Below are 21739 nucleotides of genomic sequence, written 5' to 3' on the forward strand. Positions count from 1 at the left end.
TGAAGTCTTTACCCCTGTTCCGTCCAAACCCCCTCCCCTGCACCTCTTTCCAGTACTTCAAAATTGTGATGCAAAAAATACAGTGAAATGACAGTTACTCACACAACAGGGAAACCATTACACTGAAAATTTTCTCAACTAATTTAACAGCTTTCAATTGCATCCAGCACAGGATAACAAAGTCTTAGTTATCTAAGAACTAGATAATGGTTGACCTGCAAAGGACTCCATAGTGCAAATTAAATCATATTATTATTTGTTCCCAAAGCTCTTATTACATGAAGCTTTCTACTTTGGGGTCAGTTTGAATCCAGACTAGGTCAAGTAGTTACCAAGTCATAAGCCTATTTTTTTATATGAAATAGCAAGTCTGATTTGTGTTCTTCCCCACCACATACTGTTACAACTGGCCTCGAAGTTCACAACACAGATGACAGGAGTAGTGGGCTATGCAGCAAGATCTACTCACAGAGAACTGCCTTCAACTCAAGTTTGTAGCTAAGTAGCAGAATAATGAGGAGAAAGGCTTGCTCTGTCACCCACCATGCAATATGGATTCTGTGGACAGGAGGGATTAGTTGCACACTTTTTAAACCTAGAACTTTTCAAAAATAATGAAGCTCTCATAAAAATGAAAGGGTTAAAATTAGAGTAATATTTCAGAGCAGGACTCCCATGGTATGTAAAAGCAAACATAAGCTATAGATTCACGCACAGGCCAAAATGACCTGAAGAATAAACAGGATATACTTTTCTCAACAGAGCACACTTAAAATTTGGGCTTCAGTAAAATAAATGGCTTTTGAAGAAATGGAGGTACTCTGCGAGAACTAAACATTACTACTCCATTAGACTCTGAAATCAAAAAACAGTACAGTCAGTCACAAAAGCTTTAAGCATGTGTACTTCGGAGGCAAGCGCATCAACCTCTTCCATTCCTGCTGAGCTAAGACACCAAGCGGATGAACAAACATAATGGAAGATTCATCACTGCCTCTGATCAGTATTAGTTAGTTTTATCAGACTTAGTTTTAGATGAGTTTGAAAACATTACAAGAGACATTATGTTGTCTATTTTAATATCAAATTCTTACTTTCTCCCATTTTATATTTTAAGACCTATATAATGCATAAATTATCATCATAAAGTCTCTTCTCCACACACCTGAAAGCATTACTAAATCACATTTTCACAAACAACACTCCACCATGTTATAAACAGTGGTTTCATATTTATTATAAATAAATCCAAACAAGTGTCTCATACCCAGGTCAACTCTGCTAACATGAAGAATGTGCTGTTACCATACTTTTGGAAGAAAAACCAAAACATTCTTGGGTCAACAAAGAAAGCTCAATATCATCTCAGCTCCACAACTATTTGTGTCTTTATTTGTAACTCATTTTGCTTTTACACGTCTCCCTTAATAATTCTCAGTTGTTATAGAAGAAAAAAAAACCTCAAGAAACAAGATAAGTAATCTGACATTTTAACACTATCATTTAAATATTTTCATTTGGGAAACTTTTTTCAAAGTAAGAAAAATTAAACACTTTAAACAACATTTTAAATTAATTTGCATTCCTCTGCTTTCAAAGATACAAAGCACTACTTGCTGTGTGGAATTATGGAGAAGGAAGGAGCAGGGATGGGGAAGCCACATTAACTGCTTGCTTCTTACCTTGAATTTTTGGATGTGTGCTTTGTGAGTCGCCTCTCTTGCCTTAGCCAATGAAGCATTTAGATCTTCAATTTCAGAACCAAGCTCCTCATTCTTTAAGTAAAGTAAAATGAATACTATGTAGAAAGAGTTATTTCCAAGGGATGGTGATTCAGTAATAGCTATCCCATCTCATTATCCATTCATCCAACTACACAAAACAAATACTTTAAAGAACAAAAACACCAAATACATCATAATAAATCTTGCATAAAGAAATTCTTGTTCTTATACAACACTCACTAGACTGCCTATCACTCAAGTTCAATATTTCCCATTCGTCCACAAAATCTGAATTTCAGCTGATGTTGACCTCTCCTATTTTAGCTGTCTTTATGACAGCTCCACTTAACAACATAAAATGTTTCTCGTACCTTTTAAGTGGTGCTCAGAGCTGATAAAAATCACTGCGTAACTGAAAACAGTTCTTAAGGGAGAAAGTATCAGTTAAGTCCCTTTTTCCTCTCTCCTCCAGTCCAAGACCCAAAACTCTAGATAAACAGAACTGCTTACAGATATGACAGCAGTGATTAAGGACCCACTAGAAGCCTTCTAATGGTTATAGTGAGATCAGTCAACCCTTGCCACATACACAATGCACACATTTTCCTCCCAATGATAGTTCAACAAACCAGCAAGATCATAATCATCATACCTCTTTTTCCTTTGCTTTTAATGCAACAGTTAGGCCTTGAATGGTTTTATCCCTTTTCAAACCATTCTTCTTTTCTACAGCAAGCTCATTTTCTCTCTCTTGTAGCTCTTCTTGAAGTGACTAAATTAGATTATGTGAAAGTTGCATTAACTTCCCACTAAGAGATACTATAACTGCACATTAATAAGTACATTCTCTCAGAGTTCTTATATCTTATTACTCAGATTACTAACATAAAATATAGTTCCAAAATGCAAGTCATCATCTTAAAGATGTGCCTGGAATATAGTATAAGAAGCCTAATCTCATGGGCTGGCCATGAGTATCAGCTTCAATATTTGATGAGTGTGCCTATCAGCTTTACTGAAAATTGCTTCAAAAACAAGGTGAGCCTTCCTGTCATCTAACATAAAAGAGAATTTACCAGAGGACTTGCTTTGCTTCAAGTCAAGGCCTCTCTGCATCTATGATTGCATAACAGAAGAGATGCCAACATGCACCGTAAGTGGTTGAAGAAACAGAAACAAAAACAGAACTTACCTGAATTTTTTTTTCAAAGGAATTTCTTTCATTTTTAAGCTCCATTCTAATAGCCTATAAGAACAGAACAGTTGTTACAGTCAACTAACCAATTCATTCTAAATACAAATGTAACTCATTAAGCATTAAAATGAAGCAAAATGAGCTTAAAAACCTTGGGCGGGGGGGGGCGGGTAACCCAAAATGAAAAACAACTTAGTATACACCTTTTGGTAGGAATATATTGAATCAGTTGCTTCCTTGAAGTCTACAAATCTACCTGGGCACAGTATGAGCCTGTCCCAATTAAGAAAAAAACAAAACAAACAAAAAAAAAACACACCAAAAAAACCACACAACATGTTCTTCCATGAGACAGGACAACTGTACTTGCTGAGTTAATAAAAATGCATTTTTATGTGACATTTATCTATGTCAGAAAGATGCTTTTATCAAGGGAGATTTTAATTAGCACTTTTCCTTAGGGAGGATACAGATTTTTTTATTTTTTTTTAAAAAGTAACCATATATAAAAACAGAGTTGTGCAAAGGTATTCATCAGATTTTTTTCTCCAATTCTGCATCCCAAAATGATCATACAGTCTATCCACCTCCTATGAAATGATTAAAGATGACCCTGTTTTCACCTTGACACACAAATACTCTTGTGAAACCAGGGTAGTTCTTCCTGACACACACTGATTTAATTGCAAGAAGACCCAGAACTGAAAACTTTTAATTCCACTAATCAGTCCAATTGTAGAAGGTTCTCTTGTCTATTCTTGACATGAACAAAAAAAGTGTATAAGTACTGATCAATATTAAGTTCCAAAACAAAAGGGAAGAAAATTTCTAAGCAGCATGACAGCCTCCATGATTACTTTTCTTAATTCTGCCAGCTTTAATTTAAGGGGTGGGAAGACAACATGCCTTAAGACCTGTTTCCACATTGCAGGTTTCAGGATATCTATCTTTCTGTTTAAGAGCCAGGTGAAATAAAAGACTGACTCTTAGCACCTTTTGTAAGCTAAAGGCTAGACTTCCACTTTATTTCAAGAGATTTTTTTTATGCCTGCCTCCCTTACCACAGCTTTTTCTCCAGACCATAACAGTAGAGATAGCTCCCAAAAATAAACTCTCAAGTCACATTCTTAACTTCTATAGAAGTTATGTCAGCTGTTGAGGGATCTATTAACATCTAACATTTTTTTATATAAACTTCTGTAAAGCAATTGCACAGTACCTATAACACAGGCATAAAATCAATGGGAAACACGACCACTCATTGAGTGAAAGGTAAGCATGGATAACAAGGATGAGTATTGACCACCAAACCACAATATAACCAATGAACGTTAAGGAAATGGAGAAGGGAGGGAGGGAATCACTGTGGAGAATAATATTTTAAAAAATTGGCTGAAGTCACTCACATAACGTCGTGCACGAATCCTTTAAAATTCTATACCACATGAGATTTATAACATAACTGTTCATTCAGTTTCCTCACCTCTATCTCACTATCTTTTTCATGCCTCAAAGCAATGGTAAGTTCTCTGATTTTTTCTGCTGATAAGTTCCCATCATAAGATCCACTTTGAGACTTTTCCTCTTCAAGGTGTTGAATTATAGCTTCTTTACTTTTCAATGACAGATTCAGTTGCTCTATAAGTCTAAAATTATAAGATTTTTAATATTAATCTTGCATCATCTACCACCAATTCTCCAGCCATTGCAATAAATCTTGCAGACAACTTTCCTAGGTGAAGATTCCAGACAATACGTGTAAAACTTAGGGCAGTAGTTTTGCAACCCCTTCTCCCACCAGAGAAACCAGAAAAGGTGCCGCACCTTTCAAGCGCGCAACAGAGTTGAGCTATCTGCAAAGCTCTCATTCTTACTTTCCTCCAGTACCATTTCAAGTGTCAACACTTAAGCTTCAATATTTTAGTCACATTGTCCTTTATAGCACACACAAAAAGCTTATCAATCTATTTCACTTCTTAGCACATACAACACCGTATCCATATGTGCCATCACTAAGTGTCCCTCACGCATCTAGTTTCATTTATACATGTACCTAAGCTGGTTCTCATTTCACATAAGCACAACAAAAATTTAGGTCAGCGCTACCTTCTTTGGTCAATACACATCTTGACACTTCCAGTATTCCACCTGATAAAAACAACAAAGCTTGAGTTTTCTGACAGACATAAGCATTATATGCCAGAAAGTTTGGGATTTTTTTAAGATGCCAGTTGCGATGCTCTTAGTATTTTGTAGCCTAGATGGTGAAAGTATCTTTTTAACAGAATATGAATTCCAGATGTGCTTGCTACTCCCACACAAGTTTAAAGCATTACACATTAATATTTGATTCACTTCAAGTCAAATATTCTCTTCTTCCATTAGCACTATGTTTTTGTGGTCCTGTGACTACTTACACCGATCTACCAGCATGTAGTTGTAGAAGATCCTGCTAACACTAGATCACAGGGCTGGGGGAGAGGCGGACACACCAGACATTCTTTGTCGTACTCCACACAGCCTTCATTCCACTGTAGTGATCCAATCCTGACAATTTGTTTCCACGCTTTAAGCACCATTTTCACACAAGTTATAGAGCTGGCAATTAAAGCACCTCTGAAAGGGACTGGTTTTAAAACTCCTTCCCAGCTCAAGTCACTCAGGAGAGCATCTGTGTTCACACAGATGACTAGCAGAAAGAGGAAGACAGGAAACAGAAAGGGTAAAGGAAGGAGATAACTTGAGAGCCAGGTTATAATTACCATCGTATAATTTTTATGCCACTGTAGATTTCAGATTTGCAGTTTTCAATCTGTATGCTTTTACAAAAACTGTCTGGAAAACACTGCAAACCTTGCTTTGGTCCTACTGTAATATAAAACCTATGAAATGAAAGCCTCAGGCCAACATAACTTTCTGTTACCAGGGTAGACCAATTACGCAGTTACGCACAGAGCAGTTACCTGCAGGGTTCAGTCACAAACTGACAGGAAAGGATACTCCAAAGTATAAGGAATCATAACAGTCTTTGGATCTTCACTCTGGGCTCACATCCTCAAACTAACTAAGCTTTAGTGGAAGGCTTGCCAGGCATGTGTTTTACCCTACATACCTAAAAAAAAAAAAATAATCCTGCAAACTATTGAGATTTGAGTTAATAGATTTTCCCCACCTAAAGTTATTGAACAACTCACACATTCTTCCAACTACCTGCCAAACAAAGAAAAGCCAGTGCTTTGCAAAGCACAATCAATCAAAACCATGAAGCTGAAACACACTATGTTTCTCCTTCCATTATATTTACCAACCTCAACAGATACATCACTGGGACTGAAGAGTACATAAACACCATGAAAGCAGCAAGTGAACACAAATGGTAGAGTCAAGTTCTATTCAGCAATGGTTCAAGAAAGCAGCAAGCAGGAGGTAAGTCAGCACAGTTACAAAGACGCTTTAAAGTAGGACATGCTCATGTCACATGCATACTGATCCTTTTACACTTTCAGACAACTTTTAAATATGAATTTGCTATCATGCAGCATGTAAACTAGTTGCTGTGTTGCTATTCATTTAATAGCTGAATAGATAAGATGGCCAGTAACACTCACTCATGTATCTGAGGATAGGATCAAACTATTAGAACCTACATCCATGTCAACTCTTCACACTTTAACAATAAAGAATTCCAGTAGTTAAAAACATCACCGGCAAGAGTTCTGACCTGTCCTTCTCAGCTCCTGTAATCATATCCACATCCTTTGCAGGGGAATTTATAATTGAAGAAAGTTTCTGCTCAGCAGCTATTCTCAGAGCTTTCTCCTTCTCCATGATAGCAATGGCTTTTTCCACATCTTCTTGGGCAGCTTTAAGATTCTGTAATTAAGACACACAATCCTGATGCCTATAAGAACAAAATGCTCACAAAACTTCTTACATATTGAAGTTTCTTCTACCAAACATATGTTGGTATGTTTAATTTAGCAACTTTTACCAAGTACTTCAAGCGCTTCGCAAACACTTCTGAACTCTGTGTCTGCATTTCCACTTTCTGTGCTACATAAAGAAGGGAAGTTTGTCTCAAAGAAATAAAACAAATACCCTAACTGATAGCAGAACTGGAAAAAAAAGTGCCCCTCCGCTATGGCTTTAGATTTAGCTATTATAATTTGGCTTTGTCCCACTGTCCTCCCACTATCATAATGAATAGCTACACTTAAATTAAAGAGGTTAAAGAAGGGGGTTTTTATTCAATCAGAGATTAAATTAATATTCACAGGCTCACTGTAGCTAATTGGAACTCTTCCCAACATCATTTATAATATTTTGCAAGAATTGATAAAGTACGAACCAGACGTTTTTCTCTTGAACAGTAATGGAAACAGAGATAACACCCAGAGATTCCAGTCAACTTCCTCTAGGTGACCCAACTCATGGAGACAGGGAACACCAAAACAACACACTGTCATACATGACATGAAATTTGTTTCAAATCTTCATTTTTATATTGTAAGCTGCCCTCCTGTGCTCACTGAATTTTGCTTTCTATTAAATAAAAGCCTCCTTGTAGCCTAACAAGTAATTCCCCTCTCTCTTTAAAGTCTATACTAAAAAGCATATCTCTTTGGGGGAGGGTGAGGAAAAGGTCCTTTACCACTAGACTTCACCACTCAGCCCCTCACCTGAAAACCTATTCTGCCAGCATTCATCCTTCAATCAAAAACTCTGAAAGAAATTAATCTTTGTTAGCGTTACCTGGATCTACATAATTATATGGTGCTACGTAAACAAGTGACTAATACTACTCAGCAGTGTTTACATTCGTAAGCATAATAAAATTAATGTCAGAGGCCAACACTATCTTCAGGCTACAGAAAATACTATATCACCATGAGATTAGAATATTTGCCCTTCTACCTGTCAGATCTGGGAAACACCAGTCTGACTGGCTGTTTTGGTACAGAATAAATAATTTAGGAACTTCTCTACCTATCCAATAGTACGAAGAATGCTTTGAGAAATCCCAATTCCACTAAACTGGAAAAAAGGTCATGGAGATTCCCCCCTCCTCCTCCTCGAAGGAGCTCACTGCTTTATGGATGCTGCTAAATCATCCTGATAGAAAATACCACCAGGAGACTGATACCAATACCTTTCATGACCAATTCAGTCTTTAGGGATGAGAAAGCAAATACTGGAATATATCCACTTGTGCTACTTCTATTTACTTACAGAAAGAGCACCAGACATCTATCCCCCTCACAAACACAGCTGCAAAATCCCACACCTCCAGATAAGTGTATACAGTCAATGATGCAAAACAATCATGAGCTTATGTATTTCTAGAACTTGACACAAACATTTCCAGCACAGACCATTCTATATCAAATTTGTTCTTTACAAGAAGCTGAACTTCTCCTTTCTTCTGAGGAAGCATGTTATTCATACAAAGAAATTTTTTTTTTTGCCTTTACACTACAAAATGAGGAAAACGTGAAGCAATTCCCCTGTAAAGATATAAACAATGGCTCAGCAATACATACAGGAATAAACTGTCTCAACCACAGAGCAAGGAATTAAAAAAGACACTGTTAAGAATAACCCTGTGGAACAGGAGAATGTTACACAGAAAGGTGATAGAGTGACAGCAGAAGCCAACAATATTTGGCAGATAAAGGTCAATCTAACAGCAGAGTGTAAGGCATGCAGGCAGAACATGGGGAAGTGACCACTGGTTCACCTACCCAGAAGCTGCCGTAAGTAGGAGGCCTCTCTCAGCCTATGATGAACACACAAGAGTGGAGACACAGAAAGCCACAGAATCTCTGATTTATACTGCAATACTGAGGGCCCACATAAAGATGGGAAATGACAGGAGTGCTTACAGAGTGGTTTCAGCTATTTATGAAGCCTAGACCTTATTCGTAAAAGTTTTCAAAATCCAGCCCCTCTTCCTCTGAACAGAGATTGCAGGTTCTGAAAACATAGCCTCCTCACACTGGAATTCAGGAATCAAAGCTTTGTGCTGAAAATACCTAAATACCACCAATAGGTATGAATTTCCTGAAGAACTGCTATCCTCATATTTGACATTTCAAGAGCAGCTAAAATCACCTTCCCTTTCATTGGTTGGGGTTTTGGGATTTGGGTTTGGTTTTTTGTTTGGGGTTTGGGGTTGGGGTTTTTTTTTTTGGGGGGGGGGGGGGGGGGGGGGCACTATTTTGCTTTTTTTTTTTCTGGTTTTGACTTGGCTATTTTTCCAGGAAAGCTGAAATGATTTTGAAAATATAGGTAGATCACAGTATCAAATCTCAGACAATAGTACAAAAACAGTACTGATTTCTAACTATTCCTTCAGTTTCAGCCACTCACCTCTTCCAGAAAGTTTATTCTGCTAGTCAGGTTTTCTTCCATTTCTTGCATCTTCTTTTGTGCCTCTTCTTTCACACGCTGTATTTCAGCATCACCACCCTGGGCCAAGCTTTCAACTGCTTTACTGAAACACCATAATATAGATAGAAATCCCATTGCATATCAAAGTGGAAAACATTTAAAGTGAGAGTGTGGCTGATAGACTATGCACAAGCAAGTATTTTCCACTTTATCTGTACCTGCTTGTCACTTTTAAATACAAACTTCTACACACTATATAGCAATTTTGGTGGTATAATCTGAGAGTTCCACACACAAGCCTTGTCACAGTGGATAAGCAAGGACTTTATATGTGTGATGAAAATGTGTAATATTTCCTTCACATTTTTAAAGCTTCCAAATACAGTATCAAGCCTTTGATAGGGTCGTATTTTCTACAGAAAGCAGCATTGGAATAAACTGAAGATACATAGCTGCCGAGATCTCTCCAATTGCTTTTTCAGTAATTGTTAATACCGTGTAAGAAAAGAACAGCCAGTGTTTCCTTACTAAACAAAGGATGACCACTTGTTTATGATTTCTCCCTAAATTTTCCTTCCTACTGTGAGCTTGTGCAAGGTTCCATTCAAAGCCCAGCAATACCCCTTGACAGCTACCTGGAGAGAACAAACAAAAAATTAATCTGGTCCTCAGGATCTACTTGAAACTGGGCCTCTTTGAACTACTGAAAAAAGGCTAATTGGTAACAATTCAATGCCATGTGAGGTAGGCCACACAAAGAAAACTCCATTGAAACTGAGGCTCATGTAGCAGTCAGTAGCTGCCAGTCATTGCCAGCCCGGATTAGTTTTGAATCAGACATCTAGAAGGAAGAAGTTTAACAGACTATTGTCAGCCCTGCAGTCATCCATTCCCTCCCCAAAGCATAATCCACCTTGCCCATGCCATAAGACAATGTAGCACTAAGTAATTTTTAAATAAGTAATATTTATTCATAAAACAGGTTCTAACAGAAAAGCAAGAATTTTAAGTGTATTCATTTTTGTATCATTAAAAACCAGAAGACTCATTCTAGATTAGTTCTGTTTTCTCAGCCTTACTGAGAAGTGTTTTAATATCTTCTCAATCCAGTGCTGTAAAAAAAAAAAAAAAAGTCCACCTCTTCACCTGTTGAGACAATTAAGCTCTTAGCTTAACTTCTATAATAGGAATGCTAAGCCATTACCAAATATGGAGTCATTTATTTAGCTGAAAAATACCGTAGAATGAAGGGTAATATCAAAGTTGCACCATCCAGTATAACTACATTAACACCATTGTGCATTTAAGAATTCACACATGTAATTTCTGTAACGAATTAAGCAATTTCTATATAAGTGCCCTTAAAATACTACTTTGGGATCCTCACGTTCCTAAAACATTAGGGAAAAAAAAACAAATAGAAGCAAGATCTTGGAAATCCTAAGTAACAGACATCAAGAAATATACTGGTACTTACGAGGCTTTGATGAGTAGTTTCTCCCTCTCCTGCAGATCACGCTTCAGACTTTCTATCTCAACTTTCAGCTCAATGTTCTAGGACAAAAGAAAGAAAGTGTCTGGAAAGAATTCAGAGGTCACACTACCCAAAAGTTATTGGCAACGCACAGATTACTTTTTGCTTGGACCAGCAAATATAAAGTGTCATTGGACTAAGAATAGCCTAGAGACATTTAGCTTTTAAAGGACATATCTTGCAAGGTTCAAGACTTTCCAAAATCTCAAAAAGCATGTAGGACCATTGTATTCAAGCAATACAAATCCCCTACACACACTTAACTACTATAACAGGGAATACTGCAGATCAACTTGGGAGTTTCTAGGGCTTCCATGCATGGTTTTTCTTTGAGCTATGAGGTATTTTCTTTTTGTTTTCTTTTAAAAACCTGATTGTATCAACTATCGATGGTTTTAATAATCTTTGAATTATTTCGTTACAGCCTGAGAAAACTATATGACATAAGCACACATTGTACAAAGAACTACTTTGCCTGCAAGCTGACATACTATTTCAATACATTAGCAACTACAAGACAGACACCAGCGTAGAAGACCAGGACAGAAGACCCATCAGCAATATTCAGTTGAAACCATGACCTAGCTAAACATCAATTTATGCACTTAAATACTGTGACAAGCATCAAGACAGACTTAAGTTTCCATCCTATTACAGGAAAGAGACCTGATGCAAACACCTGTTATAAATAACATGCTACTGCATTACCAAAATGACTTTTCCCTTCTAGAACACAGGCACCACCAAAGGGCATAAGAAATGCTTCCTATCATCTGCAAACCTAAAATAATGAGGATGCAAGACATACCACTTGACTTACATCCTTCTTCCAACTTAACAAGATATCAGTTTCTTCTACAAAATGACATAGGAATCAAGTAGATTTCCTGAATCCTGTACAAATACACATTCTTTCAATTTAGAGCAATAAAACTAGAAGCTATACACAACCCTAATATAACTATCTACATGCTTCAAAGGAAGCAACTCTGAGCTGGAGTGCCCAAACAACCTCCAAGTAGCTGTACTGACGTGATAAACCCAGGAAAGAATAGAGGGGTGAACTGAACTGCCTGATAGTAGAAAGCAGAATAACTACATGCCAAATTCAGGAGAAGCATGTTGCTTCTTCTATTACCCATTCAGTATATGATTTCAGTAGCACAACTACTGAAGATTCATAACCACTTACTGGAAACAAAACATCTCTTAGTCTGTCCCGTAAGTGAGGACACTCATGCATTTGCAACTAATTTTTCCACACCTTACAATGGTCATTTTAACTTAGTTATTGCTGATAAGGATTAGGCCAGAATAAAATAAAGTTATACCAAAATTTCCAACAACAAAAAAAAAAAAAAAAAAAAGAGTCAAAAGTTCAGTAAAACAGGTAACCTCCCCACAAAAACTCTTCAAAAAGAGATATAGTTCTATTAAATTATTCTAAATGCATACAATTTTGTATATTTCTTCAGTGGGACCATCAAACTTCTGCTGCATTCGCTCCTCCAGAAAGTATATACGAAGCTTCAGGTTGAAGTTCTCTTTTTTCAGATCAGTGATTTGCTGTGAAATAAGAAAGAAAATGAGCAAATTACATCATGTGTTTCAAACCAAGTAAAATAAAGAGTGAAAACTACTATCATTTGGTTTTGCTCTCCACAGTGTGAGATTAGAATTCAACCCACTGGACATAGTTAAATGTGTACATATGCGTTGGTGATATACACACACACGTTCAAATTGTGAAGGTGTTAATAACAGCATATGACACCCAAGTCAAAATGAACATCCTTCCCTCCAAGACAGTGTCACCCAGGGAGCTACAAATACTCCAAGTCCTTCAACAGGTTTCTGTCTTCTATAGCTTCAGCACCTATCACAGAACATGCCATCCCAGCCATAACATTTCTTTTCCCCATCTCCATTCCTCACCTGAACAAGAAATCCCACTCCAGCCTATCCCTTCTGAATGTTTCGGGGTTTGTTTTTCAGCTTCATTTTGTTTTTAAGATATATAGGCACATTGGCACACACAGAAACTTTGTGTGTTTGTGTAAGATGTTATCATTTAGCTTGTGTTTATTTTTAGCCCTGCAAAACTCTGAGACACTAGCACTTAAGCAAATAACAATTATAAAATAGTATTGTTAAAAAATATAATACATGCTTTTGTCCAAACAGTGCTCTAGACTATTCCTTAAGTACTAAAACATTGTCTGACTTTACACAAAAAGAATCCAAGAGAGTTTTTTAAATCTAGAAATATTAAGTAGTTCTTTCTTCTATAAAATAGAACTTGGAACAAAATATAAGATGTCATGTTGAAACAGAAGTACTTGCTTAGCAAAAGCTTGGGATGGTAGCCTTATTCATGGGAAGAAAAGCCACAAGCACACAAGGCATGTGAGCTGAATCGAACACCAATAAAACCTTTATCCCATCCCATATTTCATAGTGCAATTCTTCGGGAAAAAATTGCTTATGATTTTTCACCTTCCTAGTAGAAGCAATAACACAATTGATGGTTTCATTAAAGAAAGGAGTCTCCCTCTACATTTTTTTTTAAAGATACTAAACATAAAACATCCACTCAAGTAAGACTTGTGTCCCCTGCCAGATGCTTTCAGCAAAAGGAAATCTAATATGTTACAGAGCTACTAATAAAATATTTACGTAGGCACTTCCAGAACAGTACAGTACCACTTGTAAAAATTATTAGCAATACAATTCTTAAAAATATTTGGCTTGTGAAACCTAAGATTATTTTCTGTAACTGTACTCAGAACCTGCATCTGCAAACAATTCTTCAGTTTAATAATCTTTGCCCAGCAAGATGCCTTGTCGTTATTCACACAAGTATCACCCAAGCAACTAAAAATATGCTTGACTACATAAACTTTGTGGCCCATTCGCACATCCTAAAGCCTGTCTTTATAAACAGTAGCAATACATATATTTAACTTTATCTTTGTTTCCCTGCAATTCCAACTGGATGATCACGAACAGTAGTGGATAAAAACTTGAGCTATGCAAGCTGTAACTGCTTAAAGCATGATACCTCATGAGTATCATGGGGTACACTGAGTAACTGAATGACTATTTTGGAATATTCAAATAGATGTAAGCATGAAAACAATGCAACTTTGTATTTCAATTCAAGTCAGAACCCAATGCAGAATATTGCTCAAAGCTGAATTCCTTATTCCGAGTAAGCAAAGAAATTAAAGATTTCTTAAAGAAAACAAGGCTGCAGAACTGTGCTAGATCCTGCATGTCTTGCTGGCAAGTTCAGTACTATGTTCAACTAGCGAGAGCAGACCTTACAGCATTTGGTTAGTGGTTTGGTTTTTTTAAGCTGTCAGACTTCGCACATTCAATACATTTCTGAGTCAAAAGGAAAAAACAATTTCAAAAGAACTCAGCATACCTTAATTCTACTCACCTGTGTTTCAGTGGCAACAGAATTAAACCAAAGAGCTTAAGGGTACTATTTTCAAAAGGCAAACAAAAGAGACTACACAATCATAAACCAAGAAGTGAAACAAATGTTGTCTCTGACATTCAGTTTCTCAGAGGAAAGTTAATTCAGGCAGACTAAAATTAAAAAGTTATAGCTTTAATAAAAGACAACCTGTAAAATATGAACAAGTTCACACTGCAAAAGGATTTTAATGGCAATCCTGTCGACTTATGCATTTAAAAACTTGGTCTTAATTCCTTTATGCATTTTGATTTCTCTATTCAAAAAAGGAACGAAAGAAGAGAAATAGCAGACACTTCTTGAAAAACCAGGACAATGCAATATGCTCTACACAGAATATGCCACACCACAGACAGCATGGTAGCAAACACCGCTTGCCCCGCTCGGTTTAGCTCCTTTCCAAGTCTGCATAGAGCCACTTTTATGCAAAATGCATTTCACAGTGCAACACAGTTTTTGCCCACAGAGGCCATTTGACAAGACAGCAAGACTCTAAGTGGGTTTGGGGAGACAAGAAAAAAACCACTAATATTATTGCTTAGTTCCCTAACTTGATACCAATCACCACTTCTATTAATGAACGTCTAATAAACCATAACAAGGTCCTCAACTAGAGATGCCTTTCACTTTGTCGATGTAACCACATTTTCTATCACAAGGTGGTCCCCCCCCATATTGCAAGAAAGTGGGACACACCATAAATACTAAAAAAAGTCTACACCTCTAATATTACCTAGCTCAGCATTTTCTCCAGGTCTAAACTTTAAAGGACCTTTTCTGCATGGATCCACCCTTTAGCCCATTCAAGGGTCATTACACCCATCCTGTTCTCTCTGATCTGCAAGGCAAGGAGCCTGCTCTTTTCATATCTTCCTTCTCACATCCTGTATAAATAACATAGCCTCAAATATTCAGCAAATTCATGCAGTAATATATATATACACACACAAACCACCTCCGAGCAAGAGACCTCACAGAATCATAGAACGGTTTGGGTTGGAAGGGACCTTAAAGATCATCTAGTTCCAACCCCCCTGCCATGTCAGGGACACCTTCCACTAGACCAGGTTGCTCAAAGCCCCATCCAAACTGGCCTTGAACACTGCCAGGGATGGGGCAGCCACAACCTCTCTGGGCAACCTCTGCCAGGGCCTCACCACCCTCACCATAAAGAACTTCTTCCTTACACCTAATCTAAATCTTTCTCTCTTTCAGTTTAAAGCCATTACCCCCTGTCCTATCAGTACCTGCCCTTGTAAGAAGTCTCTCCCCAGCTTTCCTGCAGGCCCCCTTTAGGTACTGGAAGGCTGCTATAAGGTCTCCCTGGAGCCTTCTCTTCTCCAGGCAGAACAACCCCAACTCTCTCAGCCTGTCTTCGTAGGAGAGGTGCTCCAGCCCTTTGATCATCTTCGTGGCCCTCCTCCGGACCTGCACCAACAGGTCCATGTCCTTCTTATGTTGGGGGCCCCAAATCTGGATGCAGTACTGCAGGTGGGGTCTCACGAGAGCACAGCAGAGGGGGAGAATCCCCTCCTTCAACCTGCTGGTCACGCTTCTTTTGATGCGGCCCAGGATACGGAAGCTGCAAGCACACGTTGCTGGGTCATGTTGAGCTTCTTGTCAACTAACACCCTCCCAGGTCCTTCTCCTCAGGGCTGCTCTCAATCCACTCATCGCCCAGCCTGTATTTGTGCTTGGGGTTGCCCCGACCCATGTGCAGGACCTTGCACCTGGCCTTGTTGAACTTCATGAGGTTCACACGGGCCCAACTCTCCAGCCTGTCAAGGTCCCTCTGGATGGCATCCCGTCCCTCCAGCATGTTGCCCACACCACACAGCTTGGTGTTGTCCGCAAACTTTATCTATCAGAAACTTTACCTGCTAATTCAGATTTGTTTTAAAGTGGGATAAGAACAGCCTTACAATGTCAGTCCAAAAGCGCATCTAAACGCAGCTACTACTGGATGCTTGGTAAATAGTAAAAGGACAAAGAAAGTAAATGCTCCCTTTTTCAAGTTTAGCCTTCCAGCTACCAGCAATCTTAAAGACTCAAAAACAGAAGTTATAGAAATACCTCTGTGTTTAATTGTGTTTAATGGATTCTTCTTCCTTTACTTGAATGGATTTTTGAGCTTCATTCTACTGTTGGCACGCATAAAAGCCTATGAGAAGTTTTACAGCCCAGTTTAACACAAAGGGTCTGTACGTACTGGGAAGCCAAAGATGTGTGGGGAGACCCTTTCTCCTCTACATCACACAGAACAAACAACAGATTTTTCCTCCCTTCTACAACTTCTTCCCCTGTGCAAACAAACACTGCAGATAATAAACCACTTGCAGAATCTATATTCTAGGCTGAGGTCTTTGGCACATATCACGGTAAAAGATTTTAAGCATACACTAATGCCAAGGTAGTGTCTTTCTACCCCAGCCACTATGCAAAAACAAAAAAGTGAAGTAGATACAGACTGTAAAAAACATCCTTCACCAAGGCTTTCCAAAACAAGCTTTAAATTCTGAGCGAAGAGCACAGCTTTCTCCTCAGAGGGATATAAGGCCACAAGAAACGGAAACAGCTTAGAAGAAACACTCATTTCAAACATCATAACGTTACAGAAGCACACTAAAAACTGCAGACACTTGAACACATCCTAAAGATAGCAAGCCACAGCCTTTACCTGTAGCAGTCATCTCAGAGCACACAATCATAAGAACTTGAGTTAAACAATTTAAAACTTTACAGGGGAGTTGTCATGCAACACAGCTATACCCCAACCAAATCATCATTCAGAAGTTATAAAAAATTGGCTTCTTCAATTTAAACAACAAATACAATTAATGTCTTTTTTTAAAAAAATCTAATGTTTTCCTTTATATTCTAGTAAGTGCCAAAACCAGTTTTATCTACAGGATTGTCACAATGATACTAGACCTTCACAACAAAAGTATTCCAAGCACACCCGTACATAATTATAAAGGTAGAAGTATTATACAGCAGTCAATGAATTAAAAAGCCAAATCCTGTACTAGTCTAAATGAAAATAAACTTGATGCTTTCCTGAAATAAATCAATTGCAGACTTGCAAATCAATTTCTTATGTTTCTGGTGATTGCATGAACTTTTGAGCAGAGCATGCCAGTTTTTGTTTTGCAACTCAAGACCAGCAGTTGGTTAGTCTCAACAACAAATTTTTGCCTGTTTTTGAAAGCAATACTTAAGAAATGGAGGTTCAAAGCACAGGTAGCCAGCTGGTCACACCTCCAACAGATTCAATCAACTGCGTTGACTGACACAAACTAAGAACCTGACCCAGAGAGCAAAACCTTTAGCCAGCATGTTAGAAATATCTTGGCCATAAAGCTGTCACCAAGTCTTATATTAAAAATCTGCTTACATTTTCATAGTCCTTCATGGTCCGAGCTCTAGTTGGTGAGACTGTATCTTCTGCCACATCTGGTAACACTAGACATTTAAGAAGACAGAAGTTCAGACAGCAGAATCTCTAAACTAGGCTACAATTTAGAAACAGCAAAGGCCTACCTTAACCTAAACATAGTAAAAGTACAACACCTTTTGGGAAGCAAGGGAGGCATTTTTTTGCCCCTTGTTTACATTACGGGTTAGTGCTACTAAGTAGTTGGTATCTAGATTTCCTTCTGATCGCAATAAGTTGTCTCTCACTTAAGCTCCCAAATTCCACCATCACCCATTTAAACCAAGATGTATAAAACACGTAGCACTCGCATCATCTTAAATATAAAGAAGAGATAGCTGAGGACTCAAACTGACTCTCATACTAACTAAAAGAAAGTATTTAAAGTACTTCCAAAATTGTTATGCAACTATGGAGAGCAGTCTTGAAAATAACCCAAAGAATATCAGCCAGTGGTTTTCAAATCTTGACATTCTAATTAATTTCACAAGACAGCTTTCCTAGAGCACATGCAGAATACAGTAACATTATTTTGCAGTATAGGTATGTTTCTTATATTCGCTTCCTTCCATGAGCAAAGAGATCTTCCTTAGTTTCAATTACCTACACCATCTATACCATGAAGTCAGCCAAGTTATGTTGCTGGATACATGCATGCATAAAGAGAAATCAAAAACATACACCTCAAATTTACATAACAGAGCACGGAACAGTTAACAACACAGATAGAAGGTTTCAAAATAGTACTATTCAGCCATTTAAAGTAAGTATTTCAAGCAAGTCTCCCACACCTGAAGATGAACATAGTTACACGGTCATCATATAGAAAAAACGTACTCAATTACAGCTTCTGTTCAACAGGAACTAGATAGGAAGGCTTCTTAACGCATGAATAGATAAAAGCTAAGATACCGAGTCTAGATCTGATGTTCAGGCAGGAAGTAACTCTGAAGAGCTGAACTGGAAAACCTGATGACAGGCAGCATGCAACTTCCCTAAAACTCAGCAGAACAAGAAACAGCAGTGTTGCCTTGCTGAATATTCTACGTATTTTAAGTACAGGCTCCACAAAACCGCTCATCATCTTATCTAAGACTCAAAGCCGTAATGACCACAGGCAACGCAGCAGACAGCAGTAACTGTGGCAGCTGCTGGCGGTGTCTAGTCTTAAAAAGCCATCGCTTACAAAAAGCTGCGTCCCTTAAAGACGTTTCCTGCCTTTTTTCCTCAGGCATGAGGTTTTTTTTTCCTCAGCTTTCGAGACCCGCACGAAGCGCCGAGCCCCCGGCAGAGGCGGGCGGGACTCCCCCGCCAGCAGGGACGGCGCGGTGAGGGGCTCGGCCCCCCGCCCCGAGCCAGCCGGGGAGGCGCCGAGCCGGGCTGCCGCTGCCGCGGGGACCTGACCGCCGTCCCCCCGCACCGCCCGGGGGGGGCTCCCGCTCGCGATCCGGCCTTACCTTCGCCGCCGGGCGGGCCGGGCTGGAGAACCCCGCGGGAGACGTCTGGCAGCTGGCAGACGCTGAGGAAAAAGGAGGAGAACACCGCTGAGGAGCCGAGGGCCCGGGGGGGGTGCCGTCCCCCCGACAGCCCCTCGGGGCCGGCGGGCCCAGCCCCGCCACACGCAGCAGCGGGGACGGGGGGGCGGCGGGCCCGGCGCCTCAGCCCGGCACCCGCGGTGGGGCCAGCCCCCGCCTACCTGCCCTCGAACGCCAGCGGCAGCGTCAGGTCTTCCCCCGGCAGCGAGTCCATAGCGGTGCCGGCCCGCGGGTGCCGCCGGCGGCCACAGGTCCGGCTCCTTTGTGCGCGGCTTTGGCGGCTTCGCTGGAATTCAAACGGCCGCAATCGCTTCCGCCATCTTTGCGTCGACGGAGGTGAAGCCGCCGAAGCCGCCGCGGAGGAGCGTCAAAGGCGGGCAGAATGGAAACTGAAGGGGAGCCGCCATGTTTGCTGCGGGCGGCGGCTGAAGTTGGGCGGGCAGGCGCCATGTTGGCTGAGGGCAGAGCTGGGCGGGGGATGGTGGCGACTGCCAGCTGGGCAAAGGGAGAGAAAGCCGTTGGGCGCCATCTTGAGTGAGGGAAGCAACAGGGACGTCCGCCAGCCGCCATCTTTTTCAAAGGAGGACAGGCGACGATGTCGAGCTGTCATCTTTACTGAGAGCAGAACGGGGCGTTCCCGGGCACAGCTGCCATCTTTGCTAAGGGCAAGCTGGGCGCGCCTTTCGAGTCTGTGGAGAGGCGCCAGAAGAAATAATTACGCTTTAGTTTCAAATTCGAGTCACTATTCTTCGTAACTGGCAGGGGTGGAAATCTGGGAAGCCAGCTGCTATCGTAATCCGTCCTGCATTGAAGCAGGCTGATTTTGAAACAATCGGGGGTTTTTTGTAAAGCAAAGATCTAAGCGTTGCAGCTCTCCCGCTTTTTCGGGGAGAAAACACGACTGCATTGAACATTTCAGAACATGGACAGTTGGAAATGCTAAACTGACTTAAATACCGCCATCGTCTCTCCTCCTAGGCGCTGCTGTCCCTGAGCACAGAGGAGAGCCTGGCCTGGGGTGACCGCGCTGGGAGCTGGTGGAGCTCCAAACCTCGCCTTACTTCTCCTGCTCTTCGCCCTCTTTTTTAATTCATTATTGAAAACCCATGTGTAGGATTGAAATACTTTCCTGCAATATTTACAACCTCAACTCGGGAATTGTGCTAGGACTTACTCTCAGTGTTACCTGTGACACAAGATGTTTTTCTGAACACAATGGTCTTGCTGTTTCTTTACCCAATTATTTGCTGACCGGCAGTAGATAAGAGTTCTGTACGCTGCACAATGTATAAGATACCAAAGAAAAAACCTGCAGTGTCTGGAGAACTGCATCATTAATATAGACATAGATAATAGAGGCACTAACGAGCATTCTTTAGGATAAGATGTATCAAAACATGTAGAAGATCACACTGTGCAGAATCATCCGAGAAGGGTCAAACAGCAGACAAGTAAGGAAGACTACAGAAGACCACCAGAGGACTCCTGAAGACCACCAGAGACCTTGAATACACCTGCGCGAGGGACATTTGCATATGATAATGAATATGTAAAACTTTTCCCAGAAATCTAATGAATATGTGTATAGAAGCTGTATATAAACTATGCAATTAACCTGATCAGGCACACACAATAGGAGGAGAAATCCCCTGTGTGCCCAGCGCTGCAATAAAGGATACCTGCTTAATAGTCTTTTGACTATTGAGTCCTGATTTCGGCTTTTCACGGCATCACCTGTAACATGAGGGAGCTCCGTTCGAGTGAGACACTTGCCTGGCTCTCACTCACAGGAGTAACCATGTGCTTAAGCATTAGATTTGGTTTCCTCTTTGATACCGAGTGTGTCAGGTTTCACTTCCTCACTATTGTCTGGGCTATCTCAAGGGGATTCTTACCTGGCCAGGAAATAGGCCATGGATATAAGGGCTGACCATGGGCCATGGTAATTTTGTGGGTTTATTATTCCAAATTGCGATGGTGCCCTGTTAGCTCCGTTTTCTCCATGTATCTGCACCAGCTCTACTTGCTATTCAGAATAGATTAAAGTTGTAAGCCTGTAAAATGCACTAGACTGGTGGTAGCAGCCATTGCAACCACTGGATGTGTACAGTCATGGTGAGCTTCCCATCCCTACTTCTGCCTTTCAATTTTATGTGTGTAAGTGCATGATGGAGCAGCTATTAGTCCCCCAAACTGCCAGGAAATGCCAGGCACTACTTAGCACAACTAAGCTCTTAATCTCATCTCCTATCCAGTTAGACATGCCTCATGCTTTGCATTTGGCGTCTGATCACCCTAAGAGATGTTCGGTCCCTTCAACTCCCCTATGGCCCTTGAGAGACATTTGTCACCTTAGGTGACTGGGTCCCCTTTTACAGTGGCCTCACCTGCTGCCAAGCTGAAGTTAAGTTTGCAAAATCAGGTCTGCCGTATGGCAGCAGGAT

General features: G+C 40.1%; 1 protein-coding gene and 1 long non-coding RNA gene across 4 annotated transcripts in view; one reads left to right on the plus strand and one right to left on the minus strand.

Annotated features, from left to right (window-relative positions):
* Positions 1 to 19623, minus strand: part of CDK5RAP2 (CDK5 regulatory subunit associated protein 2) — an 84916-nt gene extending 65293 nt beyond the window's left edge. Inside the window, exons 1-11 of one of the 3 annotated variants that reach the window (XM_030000196.1) lie at positions 19457 to 19623; positions 19218 to 19279; positions 17722 to 17789; positions 12299 to 12409; positions 10787 to 10863; positions 9289 to 9412; positions 6641 to 6792; positions 4403 to 4565; positions 2917 to 2970; positions 2377 to 2496; positions 1683 to 1775 (exon numbers count right to left, since the gene is read on the minus strand). In XM_030000196.1, the coding sequence (XP_029856056.1) occupies positions 1683 to 1775; positions 2377 to 2496; positions 2917 to 2970; positions 4403 to 4565; positions 6641 to 6792; positions 9289 to 9412; positions 10787 to 10863; positions 12299 to 12409; positions 17722 to 17789; positions 19218 to 19279; positions 19457 to 19509 (1077 nt within the window). In that variant the 5' untranslated portion in view covers positions 19510 to 19623. Of the gene's footprint in view, positions 1 to 469; positions 559 to 1682; positions 1776 to 2376; positions 2497 to 2916; positions 2971 to 4402; positions 4566 to 6640; positions 6793 to 9288; positions 9413 to 10786; positions 10864 to 12298; positions 12410 to 17721; positions 17790 to 19217; positions 19280 to 19456 lie in introns of those variants that run through there. The other 2 variants (XM_041119821.1, XM_030000199.2) reach the window with 2 other exon arrangements.
* LOC121232584 lies at positions 19538 to 20984 on the plus strand. The gene is made up of 2 exons (XR_005931320.1): positions 19538 to 19631; positions 20274 to 20984. It is a non-coding gene; the product is annotated as an uncharacterized LOC121232584 (long non-coding RNA).
* Positions 20985 to 21739: the final 755 nt, after the last annotated feature.

Source organism: Aquila chrysaetos, chromosome 24 (genome assembly GCF_900496995.4).
Source record: "Aquila chrysaetos chrysaetos chromosome 24, bAquChr1.4, whole genome shotgun sequence".
NCBI lineage: Eukaryota > Metazoa > Chordata > Aves > Accipitriformes > Accipitridae > Aquila > Aquila chrysaetos.